Source organism: Trematomus bernacchii, unplaced genomic scaffold, assembly GCF_902827165.1.
Source record: "Trematomus bernacchii unplaced genomic scaffold, fTreBer1.1, whole genome shotgun sequence".
NCBI classification, from domain to species: Eukaryota; Metazoa; Chordata; class Actinopteri; order Perciformes; family Nototheniidae; genus Trematomus; species Trematomus bernacchii.
The window spans coordinates 2,023,159-2,037,117 of record NW_022987739.1 but is presented as its reverse complement, the minus strand read 5'-3'; the positions used below and the strand labels follow the sequence as shown (position 1 = coordinate 2,037,117).

Genomic DNA, 13,959 nt, shown 5'->3' with positions numbered 1-13,959 from the left:
AGCATGCAAAATGCAAACGCACACACAGACAAACCGACATGCAAGGACACATGAGTAACACATGCGCACACACACACACAGAGGAAAGATGATGAATCTTCTAACACACACACACACACACACACACACACACACACACACACACACACACACACACACACACACACACACACACACACACACACACACACACACACACACACTGTGTGGGCTGGCTGAGGCCGCAGCAGATGCTGTCCATGAATATTTTAGCCAAACTCCCTGGCAGAGTTTCCATTTGCATGGACCAAATGTAAGCAGCTGAAATATTTACCACACCGGCCCTGGGAGAAACGGGCCACGCTGTGTGTGTGGTTAACCTTTAGGAGTGTGTGTCTCCTTTTTGTTCAAGCTCAATCTTAGCTTTGCGGATGTGTGTGTGTGTTTATTCATCAAAGCAACAGGATCTTCTTTTTGTTTCTTTCAGACGGAGATTGCCAAGCGGTTGAACGTGATCTGTGCTCAGCTCATCCCATTCCTGTCACAGGAGGTGACACACACACACACACACACACACACACACACACATATACACACACATATACACACACACACACTTAAACTGTGTACAGTATTCAGCCCATTCTCTCTCCTGTCTGACCGAGCACAAAGAACACATTTTAATTTGATTCTGAACCCACCTGCCTTTACTGACCTTTTGGTTTGTCCCACAGCATCAACAACAGGTGGTCCAGGCCATGGAGCGCGCCAAACAGGTGACCATGGGGGAGCTAAATGCTTCGATAGGGGTACGTGGGCTCCCCCCTCTGCCTCATAGCGGGTGTACCTTATCCCACCATTAATTGAATTTCCTTTCTTTTCCTTTTATTGAGGCAAACATCCACTTGCCCATTCTTAAATATACAGACTTATCTTTATAAGTGGATGACTATTTTGAATTATTTTGTATTCAAGTGGCATTACCTGCTACGATTACATAACGGGTCCTATCAAATTTGAGTTTTTCCAAATATTTCATGTGCAAATAGGATTTATATAGTTAAATTGACTTTGAATTATAACATTTTCTTTTGTATTCCCATCACACTGATTTGGTTACCACTATCTCAGTTGTTGCCCCTTCGTACACATCGCAGCACTTAGTTCCCTCTTCTTTCTACCTCCTTAATCACTTCCTGTTTAGCCTCATTGCTTGTAAGTCACACAAATCTCATCTAGTGTCCTTTATCTTTTTACTTCACTTCTCCCGTTCTTCCTCTCTACAGCAACAGCTCCAGGCCCAGCACCTCTCTCAGCATGCTCAGGGTTTGCCGATGGGCCCTCACCCGTCAGGACTGTCCCACCCCGGGCTGGCGCTGGGGGGGGGGTCCAGCCTGCTGGCGCTGTCTGGCGCTCTGGGGGCTCAGCTGGCTGCCAAAGATGAGCGAGCTCACCTGGAGGCAGCCGCCGCCGCTGCCGCCGCCGCGGAGCACCACAGAGGTACAGCAACACTCTGAATGATGCTTCACTCGTCTCTCTTGGTTCCTGTGCCTGAAAGTTTAAAACTCTTGATCGGGGTTGAATACACATGTGCATTACGACTTACAGATCACAGTGTATCTACAAAGGCACATCATATATTTAGTCACAGGAATCTGGAACTGAACAATATAGTATTTTTACTTTACGATCAAAACAACTTCTAGAAATTATTTTCTACTCATTTCTACACCCTGACCAGCTGCACTGACACACCACCATACAAACTGAAGTGGGAACTATTATGGAAGAAGTGATCCCCCTGCCTTGTACATGTAGACATACAAAATACATACAAGTTGTGAAAATTGCAGTAAATTCTTCATTGTAATGTTTACACTATGCAAAGCTATACATCCCACGGGCCATATGTTTGACACCCCTGCTCTTAATGAATGGTGGTCTGGGATTAGTTTCTCAGAGTAGAGGTGTGGGGGGGGGGGGGTGGTGCAGAGTAAACACAGAGCTTGGATCCCGACGATTAGCTTTGCTTTGAGTTTTTGGCAGGGCACAGGAGAGATCTGATAATAACACTCCTCTGGGATATTTTCCCACTGAGTCATCAGCTGTATAGTGACGTAAAGTGATGGCAGATAATGATGCATTTCTGTGTGTGTGTGTGTGTGTGTGTGTTGTGTTTATGAACTTGCTGTCCTGTGGCCGATTCCTGGATGTGTTGTGGTGCTTCTTCTTGGAATGAACAGACCGTGAAGCAGGACCAGTGAGTACCACACAATCATTTATATCAAGTACACGCACAGTCTTCCACACAATTGTTCAGCAGGTTTAAAAAAAAAACCTGTCGGCAAATTCCGTGGGGACAGGTTTTCTGTTTTCTATGGCTGTAAAAACCAGAAAAGTCAGCTTTTTTTTGTCAGTTAGAAAATGCGTTACTATACTTTTTACACATTTATGTAATACTTTTTACGATTCTAATTAAAGGGAATTTCCTTAGATATTTATTCAATATTTTATATTTATTAAACTATGCTTACATTCCCGTAAAATAAAGCCTTTTTGAGTTTATTTAGCTGCAAATGTCCGTATTTGTGACTGAAAACAGCATTTTCTACAGTTTTGTACTAAATATTAATTGTATGACTAGTTGATTTTCCTAAATATGTGCAGATTATTTTTCTAAGAATTTACATATCGTTAAATCAACAAAAATGTGAGACTTCGACAGAGACTTAAATATATTCATACCATACACTGGTGTTCAGTCACTGAAGCTGATCCTTGTATGGGGACGATTCAGATCTCAGCATTATTTCAACACTGCCTAAAAGTTATGACGGTTGAGTTATTTAAAAAGCTGTGTATCAGAACACACTCTCACTGCTCCCCAGTCTTCTCTGCGGCCCTAAAGAAAACTTGAAGCGTTCTCTTTCTCCCTCCTCTCCCTCCTCTCCTCCAGCGAGCCGCCGGTCGATGCCGGCTGATATTCTTCTCTCACATTAATCTCCGCAGCTTATGAGCCTGACATGATTTATGCAGTCCCTCTCACCTCATTATCACCCTCTTCCTCCCTCACTGCCCTCACTCCTTCCTGCCTTCCCCTCCATGCACATCTCCCCCTTTTATTGCTGCTTGCCTCACCCTCTTGCTCTCTCTCTCTCTCTCTCTCCTCCTGCAGAGCTCTCTGTCCAATGGGGATAAGGGTCGGGCGGCAGAATACCTCAGCAACGGCAAGAAGAGGAAAGCTGAGGAGAAGGAGTTCATGACTGACTATGTGAGGCTCTTTCTCCACACTGTTAAATGTTTAAGCACCTGCAGTTTCACACAACTCTGCCTCCTAAGACCAGGTGTTGCTATACTGCATACCTCGGATCGTGCTCTTCTTTATCAACCGTATTTCAAATCATCTGTATCTGCTGCCATCACTGTATTATTGGCGGTTTTGTGGATAAGCAGACGCATCAATTGTAGTGTCCCCTAAAGCCAAACAAGTAGATATATCTTAAGACAAAGACTAGAAACAGGAGCGTAAGAGTCAGGTGTAAATAGTCACAGATATTATGTCGGCTTTGACAATATGGAAGCAAACATTTGAAGGGCTATAAATGTGTAAAATACCTTATTAATTGAAGTATTGTGGAGCTGCAGAGATTTCAACCCTATAAATCATATTCTATAGAATAAGTAACACATCTCTTAAAGAGGCCCTATTGTGCTTTTTTGTGTGTTTTCCCTTTCCTGACAGACGGAGGAGGCACAACATACAAATATGAGCCTGAAAATGAGCATAAAAAGGGCTTCTTTATTATATTCTATTACGATAATGAGAGTTATGATTCAATCATATCGCATCGCAGCGGGAAAATCCTTCAAAGATATTCACAACTAATTATCTTTTTACAAATCTTGCAGTTCTATTCAGTTCTGAAAAGGAATGTTTTTTTATTGTGGGACAAATTCATATCTAGTAGCTATTCAATTCGAGAACGCTAGCAATATCAAATGCCAAAGTGCCCTTGAGAGGATTTGACCTCCCTACATTTCAAACTAATGACACACATTTGCACTGTCCATTGCATTTAAAAAATCTCAAGCTATAAAATCTCAAGATGATATATTTGATATTCCTCTGTTTGCAATGCAAATAAAAACAGAAGATGTTTAATACAACTGTTTTAAAGGTGTTCACTCACACACTCGCACACCTGTATTTGTGCATGACTGTATGTGTTGTATATTTCTACATGTAATCTACATACATCAAACTGTAAAAAGGGAATATCTAATGTTCCTCTCTCTCCTCTCACAGGGCAGCGATGCGGATAAGAGTGATGATAATTTGGTGGTGGATGAGGTTAGTATCCGGCCGCCGGCCTTTATCTGCCTCACCTCAACGCTTTCATCTGCATACATCATGTAAACACACCTAACAGGAACATCTGAATAATATAAATAATAATAATAATGATCCCCCTCCCTCCCTTCTTCTCCTCTACCCCTGCCCTTATTATTTCACAATATGAACAACTATAAAGTACATATGCATACACACTCTTTGCGCTTCCTACATGTTTATGTACACTCCTGTATGTATGACTTTTATGACTGAATGCAGACAAGACGCATAGCACATTTTATAATATAAAGATGGAAATCATTGTTTTTTTGTACTTAAAATGATTATGTTTGACTCCCAAATGAATATGTAAGAGTCCATTTTGTATGAGATGACAGTAACTGAGAATAGACACAGTTCCCGAAAGCTTTTACATTGACGTGTTGGGTGGGTCTTGTCCGGAAAAAGTCTTCTGGTGCCAGGGATTTATCCTACCTTCTTTTAAAACAACAATAGATAGCATAAGCAGTGAAAGGATAGGTTCACTGTTTTTTAAGCCTGTTTTTTAAAACAAGCTTCTGTTGTTCATATAACACTAATGCTGAAATGTTCTCGCTGTAATCATTTTCTTTCAACATTCGTCATTAATGTGCTTCCAAAGGGATGGAGGACAATATCTACAGTCCTTGTTCTCTGCAAACGTTTACAGAAAGCTACTGTTCGGCTCCTTTGTGTTTCCACACACAGATTTCTACAGAAAAACATAAATGTCGTAGTAAAAAGACAGCCACTTATTTACATTTGACTTAGACTACTGAAGCTGAAAAACAATAATACTTGAAGTGAAGTGACATTTGAAAACATTAGGAGGTGATTTTGGCATGGTCAGTATGAACAGGAGTCATTAACGCAAGATCCAGCATTCATTTGTGCAAGTCTGACTTGGAGACATTTAGCACATCTGAGAAAAGTCACCATGGTTATCCGAGATAAGAAAAGAGTTGCCACATGAGAACAGAAAGAGACACAGATTGATTTCCATGCGACCCTCTGTGTTCCCAGTACTGAAACACTGACTGAATGAACCGCCATTGCTTCTTGTTCCTGTCCTGTTTAATGAAGTTGTGTGTGTTTTTGAATTCAGGACCCCTCGTCCCCCCGCAGTGTGCAGTCCTACTCGTCCAGGGAGAACGGCCTGGACAAGATGCCCCCGTCCCGTAAAGAAGCCCCGCCCCAGGCCAGCCCGGCCTCCCTGGCCTCCTCCAGCAGCGCACCCTCCCCGTCCCGCGGCAAAGAGCCCCCACAGGTACACCCCCACAGCTGTATGGAGCACAGACATGGACAGATAAGATAGAAAAGACATATGATACGTGTTATCACTATCCATGTAGAACATGTGTCATATATATGTATGTATCCATCATGGTTCAACGGGAGGCGTGTGGTGCAGTGGATAGAGCCTTGGTATGGGGATCAGGAGGCCACAGGTTCAGGAGGTCACAGGTTCAAACCCCACTGCAGTCAGCATGTCGTTGTGTCCCTGGGCAAGACACTTCACCCCAAATGGCTCCTGTGGGGATTTCCCACAGTATTGAGTATGTAAGTCGCTTTGGATAAAAAGCGTCTAACAAGTGACATGTCATGTAATGTTCAATGCTTTGACAATGCACTGACAACAGGCGTTAGTTGATAATTATCAGTTTTATAGTTTTTTATTACGAAACAATTAGATTGTGTGAGGGCCTGATGTTACTCCAAGCTGGATCAAACTCGACAATAAACTCAAACATATGATGAAAACACATGTAAAATCTAGGTCTTGCATAGCAGTGTAAAGAATGGCTCAACAGCGCCACCAATGAGGAATTCAAGTTATTTTTAATGAAGTCCTTTTTTTCCGTCTAAGTTTAATAACCCTTGTCTCTTTATTCTCTCCTGTCCCAGAGGGAGAAGTCCAGCACTCCAGGTATGAAGCCGGGGACCCCCATGTCTCAAGAGTCCAACACCCCGGGGCCCAGCGGACCCCCACAGTTCAGACCTGTGCCCGGCAAGCCTGGTGTCGACCCCCTCGGTAAGATCCTCCACTTATATGGCTCTTATTCCCCCAACATCTTCCCTGCCTAATTGATAAATCAGGCATTGAACTTCACAACCCTAAAGTTAGTTTGAGGTTAAAATATGAATCTTGCCTACATCACTGGAAACTCAGGAGACTAAACGGCAAACCTCTCCGCCCCTCCTCTGCACACAGCATCAATTAGAAATGGAAATATGAATGTACCTCTGCAGAATGTTTATCCTGAACTGGCTCTGTTTCAGTGACTGTATGAGCAGCAGTAGTTGGTATGAGTGTCAGCCAGCCTACCCCCCCCCCCCCCCCCACACACACACACAACCATCTGGACTTAATAAGCAGCTGTGGGCAAAAATATTCAGCGCCCCTCACTTTTTTAAATGGAAAGATTAGGAGAGGTGATGGACTGTGACTGTGAGCGGCTTCATAATGAGCCTCCATCTATTTCACTGTAGCGCTTTTTTCTCCTCGCATCACCTGTTAGAGCACACACACACACACACACACACACACACACACATACACATACACACACACCATTATGCATGCATATGTACACCCTCGCAAATGCAGCTACATGCACAGACCGATGATGTGGGACGTTTACATGAACACACACACACACACACACACACACACACACACACACACACACACACACACACACACACACACACACACTCTCTCTGTCTCCCTGCAGGAGGGTGAGGCAGCCAGCAGGGGGCAGTAGTGGTCTTGTGCTGTTTAGTGGCGTTGAGCTCTTTGTATGGCAGCAGCTCGTTCACAGCCTGTCAGTCACTGTCTCACTCAGAGAGAGAGGGGGAGAGAGAGGGACGGACAGGGAGTCACTCTCACGTCACTCTATGCTGAAATGAGGAATAAGTCTACCTTTTTGCTGCTGTAGTATATATTCAGATTTTATAGTACATGTATTCTTTCTGATTATGTCTTTTTACTCTATATGTAGATATTTGCTGTTTATATGTATTTACATTGTATTACATTTGTACTCTATTCCATCTTTTTCAATATTTTATTGCCTGAGAAAACTGCTATCTACCTATCTAAAGTTAGCTATCTATCTACCCCCTTCATGTTTTTTATTTGTGTAAAGCCCTTTGAATTGCCTTGTGTTGAAAGGTTCTGTATAAATACACTTGCCTTACCTAGTTAGCTAGCATGCTTTAGCTACCCATGTATCCAACTGTTCCCTGTATTTGGAGACTGAATCTAAACATCCCCCCATAACCTCAGCTGTCTTTATATATATCTCTGAATAACTGCCATGTTGTTTCCTGAATCAATACTCTGTTCTCTTAAATGATTCATGATGAACTGACTCTCTCTCTCTCCCCCTCCTCCTCCTCCTGCAGCTCTGGGTCTGAGGAACACCCTGGCGGTGCAGGGAGCGTACCCTCCGGGGGCGTTTGGCCTCCCCCCGGGGGTGAACGGGGACCTGGGGGTGGCGGCGGGGTACGGGGCCGGCCTCCACCTGGTCTCCCCACAGATGAACGGAGCGGCAGCAGCAGCAGCAGCAGCAGCAGCCGCCGCAGGATACGGACGCTCCCCTGTGGTGAGCTCCACGCGCTGAAGACCATTTGTCATCCTTGTGTCACTGTCATATGTAACACCTCAGCAGATAAACCCGTCACAGAGGACACAGAGGGATCTGTGTATATATATATATATATATGGGAGTGTTTGAGAGGCAGAGCAATAATATATAACCTTGGCTCTTAAAAAGTCTCTAGCTTTACCATGCTCTCATTTCATTCTGAGCTTTTATCTGATCTCTTTTGTTATGAGTGAACTCTCTCGTGAACACAGGGATCTTTTGAGGTGTTTTTTTCTCACGTTAGATTGTCTCTTTCTCCTACAGGTGGGCTATGAGTCTCCACACCCGCACATGAGGGGGCTTCCTGCCAGCCTGCAGTCAGCCGCCGCTGGGAAACCGTGAGTTTCCTCTATCAATACATCTTCACCTGTTCACTGTAAACTTAAGTTCTGCTCAGATTACAAGAACACAAGAGAAGGAAAACAAAGCATTAGGTTGAAGGGGAAAGTCAGAAGAAAGATATTGAAATAAAAAAGCGTTGAAGCACTTACAAATAAATAGTTAATGTTTTTGTAAGTTCAGTGTCTGGTTCCCCTTCCCTCTGTTCTCCGGGGTATGTATGTTGCTTCTGCAGGTGAGTGGCAAAGTCACGTCAGAGTGCAGAGCAGCTTCAAGAGACTCGAGTACTTTCCAGTATTCTTCTGTCCATATGTCATTATTAAATGTCAGATTTGAGTCACTCGCCCCCCCGTCTGTGGAGTGTTTCTCTGAAATGCAGAAATCACAAGTTGCAGTTGATAATGAAGTTCGAGGAGACAATGTCTATACACAAGAGTTCTGTATTCTTCAGCAGTCTTACATTGTCCCCATGTTATTCTTTTAGTTTAAACAACTCCACTTTAAGAAACAAAACTCAGAAATGAGATGTTAACACCCTCTCACCTCCTGCATCTTAGAACGTTTTAGTCTGCAGCTTTTATTTTGGTATTCATCTTTTTCTCTTTCTGTTTCTCCGCAGAGCCTACTCGTTCCATGTGAGCGCAGACGGCCAGATGCAGCCGGTTCCCTTCCCCCCCGACGCCCTGCTGGGCCCGGGGATCCCTCGGCACGCCCGTCAGATCCACACCCTGAACCACGGAGAGGTGGTGTGTGCCGTCACCATCAGCACCTCCACCCGCCACGTCTACACCGGAGGAAAGGGCTGCGTGAAGGTGTGGGACATCAGCCAGCCGGGGAGCAAGAGCCCCATGGCCCAGCTGGACTGTCTGGTGAGGAGAGGCGGATGTTTTGCACTCATACTTACATCTGTTGTCCATCTTGTGTCTTAACAGAGATGACTAAAGTGCACACATCCTTTACTGAAGTAGAAGTACAGATACTCGTGTCTAAAAATACTCTGGTAGAAGTACTGACTAAACTTCTTTACTCAAGTAAAAGTAAAGAGGGCTTTGAAATGTACTTAAGTAAAAAGTACCCATAACTAGCAGCTGTTTTAAAGAGTACCTGACCTCCCTTTATATTAATAGAACCATAATGTCATTGTTAGCCAATGAATGTTTCCATGCTGAACAACGGCAACATGACAACGTTTTCATTGGTCCCTCTTCTTTAGAGAAGACCAGGAAATGATGGATACACGGATCGTGTTCAAATCAATAGGCACGCAATGACTCTAAATAATAATGATCACGCCACCAAACACACATTCAAACTAAAGGAACCAGCATGTTTGGAAAATGTAAGAAGTAGAAAGTACAGGTATTTGGGTTCAAAATGTAAGAAGTAGAAAGTACAGGTATTTGAGTTCAACATGTAAGAAGTAGAAAGTACAGGTATTTGTGTTCAACATGTAAGAAGTAGAAAGTTCAGGTATTTGTGTTCAAAATGTAAGAAGTAGAAAGTACAGGTATTTGGGTTCAAATGTAAGAAGTAGAAAGTACAGGTATTTGTGTTCAAAATGTAAGAAGTAGAAAGTCATCAGAAAAATAAGAAGTGGAGTAAAGTACTGATACCAGACAAATGTACTTAAGTACAGTAACGAAGTATTTGCACTCCACTACTTCCCTCCTCTGGTGTCTACTAATGCTGCTTTATGATCCTCTTGTTTCCCCCACATGATGAGGATGGATCACTTTGTGTTCTTGTCCTAAAGCCAGATCCTGCAGCCTCTCTATGTATTGCTCTGCCTCAGTAGCAGCGCGGTTACCTCCGTATCCCTTTGTCATCAGACGGTTACAGAGCGCTGCAACATATATTACTGGATATAAATGTTTCTGTTTCTATCCCATCAGAACAGGGATAACTACATCCGCTCCTGCAAGCTGCTCTCAGACGGACGGACCCTGATCGTGGGGGGGGAGGCCAGCACGCTGTCCATCTGGGACTTGGCCACGCCCACTCCTCGCATCAAGGCGGAGCTGACGTCGTCGGCGCCCGCCTGCTACGCTCTGGCCATCTCCCCCGACAACAAGGTCTGCTTCTCCTGCTGCAGCGACGGGAACATCGTGGTCTGGGACCTCCACAACCAGACGCTGGTCAGGTGAGAGGGGGGGGGGAGGAAGCACTCGAGTATTTGTAGTAGAAGTAGGAACACTACAGTGTAAATTATGTAGTAACATTTCCGCCTCAAAATCTCATTCAAGTAAATACCAAAAGGAAAAGTACAACATATGTCATAAACTTTTGTGTTTTTAATTAGTGATGCATTAGTTTGTATGTATCATTCCAAGTTGCTCTTAGTAAAGGTAAGGTTTATTTGAGTGACTTGTTATCCTGCTAGGTATCCTAACCTCTAATAATATATCATAATTCATTAGTTTATTTATATTTGATGTTAGTAATCTTAATTGTAGCTAGTAAAATAAGATGTCAAATGAATGTAGGTAAGAAGTACAGCATTTGGCTCAAACATGAAGTGAAGTGAAAATATAAAGTAGCATGAATTGAAAATACTAGTTCAATTCTTAAAGTGGACCTATCATGCTATATTTGAATAATATAGTGTAGGACCATACCTATATAAGGCATATTTATACTTTTTTTTTTCTTCAAAATACCAAACAGATCATGCATTTTAGCCATGCCTCATTTTGCTCAATTTGACCATTTCTAGCTCTGTGTTTGTAAGGGCTGATTCTGTGAGAACAGCACCATCTACTGGCCTGGCATATGTACTACAGCGTCTCCAGCGCTTTCGAACGGCAATGGCCGTGGCTGTCTCCTCCTGATTGGTGGAGTTGGCCCAATAGCCGTAGCGCCACTGTCCTGACGTCAGGACAGTGTTCAAATCTGGATCAGTTTTGATCAGATCCGTTGCAGCCCCTTTTTTAGAGATTTGGGTATGGAGGAAAATAGAGAGGGTTGTGTTTTCTGACACTTGGTGAGTTCCCTGGAACACCGGGGACACATATTCATGTATAAAAGACGTACAAAAGTGCATTTTGCATGATAGGTCCCCTTTAAGTAAATGTACTTGATTACATGCCACCACTTAGTAAGAGGAGGAGTTTGAGTAAATGCCATGGAAACTGGTCAAATAGCCGGACTCTGATAGTCACGTGAGAGGAGGAAGTAAAGAGAGGAGAGAGAGATGGGGGAGGACGAGAGGCAATGGAGTGGGAAATGAGAAGATGGAGACGACTGCACAGAGAGAGAAGAAAAAGAATTTCTGAAATGTCAACATCTACGCTGTCAATCATAAAGTAGAGAGAGGGAAGAGCAAACTGTAGATGTGCAACAAAAGCATAGAAGAACAGCACAGAGGAGGCGGAGCTACAGATGTGTTTCAATCCACTTATTGTGTCCGCGTTAAGAGTTCTGAATGCTGACATACTTTTATGAACATGGGTATTTTCCTTACAAAAAAACCAATGGTGTTATTAACCACAGGATTATTAACAATAAGTTATAAATAGATAACATAATAAATGAACTTGCTGTAGTGTTAATCCCGTTAATAACAGTATTTTGTTCTGAGGACTGCTTTGTGGTGAGCTTAAAGTGCACGCTCTCTTTCAAGTGTAACAAAACACTTTCATGTGACGCATTAGCTACAGTTAGTCAGGCATATTAGGCTATGCTTGTTGATTTGATTAGTGTACTTAAATGACCTCAAATCAGGCTACTGGAAAATGACAGCGCCATGCATGCTTTGTAGAATAAAGAGTCGTTTTTGAGTAGAAGGAAAGGAAGGAACCTAGCTTTTATTAAATAAAAAAATTAAGTATTTAGGTGTGTGCAGAGAGGAGGCCGAGTAGCCAGTGGAGTCCAGAGGTGTGTGTGTGTGTGTGTCTTTGTGAGTGTGTCTCTAAAGTGTGCTTCTGTGTGTCTCCGCTCTGCAGGCAGTTCCAGGGCCACACGGACGGAGCGAGCTGCATCGACATCTCCAACGACGGCACCAAGCTGTGGACGGGGGGGCTGGACAACACGGTCCGCTGCTGGGACCTCCGGGAGGGACGGCAGCTGCAGCAGCACGACTTCACCTCGCAGGTACACACACACACGCACACACTGTATACTCTGTGTATATATACATGTTGGGAAAATACTCAATGTACTCTTCCAATGTGAGAGATAACAAAGGCCCTACGTAGCTGTGTACATGACAGGATGTATGATTACCTCGAAGAGCATCAGGACTGATTGAGGCATATGATAGCTATGTGATTAACATGATGATTCAGCCTCTATGGAGATACACATATGACTGTAGCTAATCTGAACTAAACATTCAATACTGCTTTGAACCGGTATACATGCATCTTGTGACCGTAACCCTCTCTTGTATATCAGCACGTGAAGGACACTGTTCAGGAACTAGTTGATGCTCTGTATGTGATGACTACTTCCATTCTTGAGAGGATCATAAATACATGTTTCCTGATATTGAAGCTCAAGCCGGTGACGAGTGATGTTCTTCTAACAGTTTACATATAAATCTGACTCGCTGCAGTCCAGACACGCTGCTGATGATTTGTTCCCGCTCTCATCTCCACATTCCTCTGACCCCCCCCCTCTCCAGATCTTCTCTCTGGGTTACTGTCCGACAGGCGAGTGGCTGGCTGTGGGAATGGAGAGCAGCAACGTGGAAGTCCTGCATGTCTCCAAACCTGACAAGTACCAGCTGCACCTCCACGAGAGCTGCGTTCTGTCTCTCAAGTTCGCCTACTGCGGTACGTACACACACACACCTCACACACACACTACAAACACACCTCACACACACCCTGACCAGGAGAGCAGAACAAATCCTCTGCGTCTCTTCTTATTCAGAAACAGTATCTATACTTTTCACTGCTCCCATTCTTCTTTATATCTCACCTCCCCTGAGACTTTATCTGTCGGTGTGTGTGTGTGTTTCGTCCTGTAGGTAAATGGTTCGTGAGCACAGGCAAAGATAACCTCCTGAACGCATGGCGGACACCTTATGGATCCAGCATATTCCAGGTAAGCCATCAAACACCTGGCAGTATGTACAGCTCTCAGGATTCTATGAACATGTTGAATTCAAGATTCAAAGGTTTCATTGTCATATGCACGTAAGCTGCAGAGAACAAATGGCAATGGAAATCTTGTGACCAGAGCTCCTCCACAATGCTACATATAATAAAATACAAATCAAAAATAGTGCAAGAAGTCTAAATACACGTAAATAGAATATGATATACACAAGAACAGAATGTAAAATAACATATTGTACATTAAGACGAAATTGAAATACGGTTTATTACGGTGATAACTATTTAGATAAACAAGTCAATTGCAAGATGACAAACAGATGAATGTTTATCGCGGCACTTAACAGAGCTCAGGTGTTTATCAGTCTTATTGCATTATTAAAATGACTACGTAGGACGGTGACATGATGAGAAATGGTGTTTTCTTGCCAAAGAACAATTCAGATATAAATACTTTAAAATGTGTATAGAAACACATCAGTTTTGACTTGACTAATTTGAATCGATGTGTCACTGTTTGTACATCTAATCTGCCTGCAAACATTTCAGTTATAAAGTATAA

General features: G+C 43.3%; 1 protein-coding gene across 3 annotated transcripts in view; it reads left to right on the top strand.

The window, feature by feature from the left end:
* Nucleotides 1-13,959, top strand: part of tle2a (TLE family member 2, transcriptional corepressor a) — a 47,073-nt gene that overhangs the window by 31,007 nt on the left and 2,107 nt on the right. For 2 of the 3 annotated variants that reach the window (XM_034146328.1, XM_034146327.1), the window contains exons 5-19: nt 467-529; nt 714-788; nt 1,266-1,479; nt 2,223-2,239; nt 3,155-3,250; nt 4,286-4,330; nt 5,457-5,618; nt 6,257-6,383; nt 7,760-7,959; nt 8,266-8,339; nt 8,960-9,209; nt 10,233-10,480; nt 12,282-12,429; nt 12,962-13,112; nt 13,310-13,386. In XM_034146328.1, the coding sequence (XP_034002219.1) occupies nt 467-529; nt 714-788; nt 1,266-1,479; nt 2,223-2,239; nt 3,155-3,250; nt 4,286-4,330; nt 5,457-5,618; nt 6,257-6,383; nt 7,760-7,959; nt 8,266-8,339; nt 8,960-9,209; nt 10,233-10,480; nt 12,282-12,429; nt 12,962-13,112; nt 13,310-13,386 (1,947 nt within the window). The remainder of the gene's footprint in view (nt 1-466; nt 530-713; nt 789-1,265; nt 1,480-2,222; nt 2,240-3,154; nt 3,251-4,285; nt 4,331-5,456; nt 5,619-6,256; nt 6,384-7,759; nt 7,960-8,265; nt 8,340-8,959; nt 9,210-10,232; nt 10,481-12,281; nt 12,430-12,961; nt 13,113-13,309; nt 13,387-13,959) is intronic. The other variant, XM_034146329.1, reaches the window with a different exon arrangement.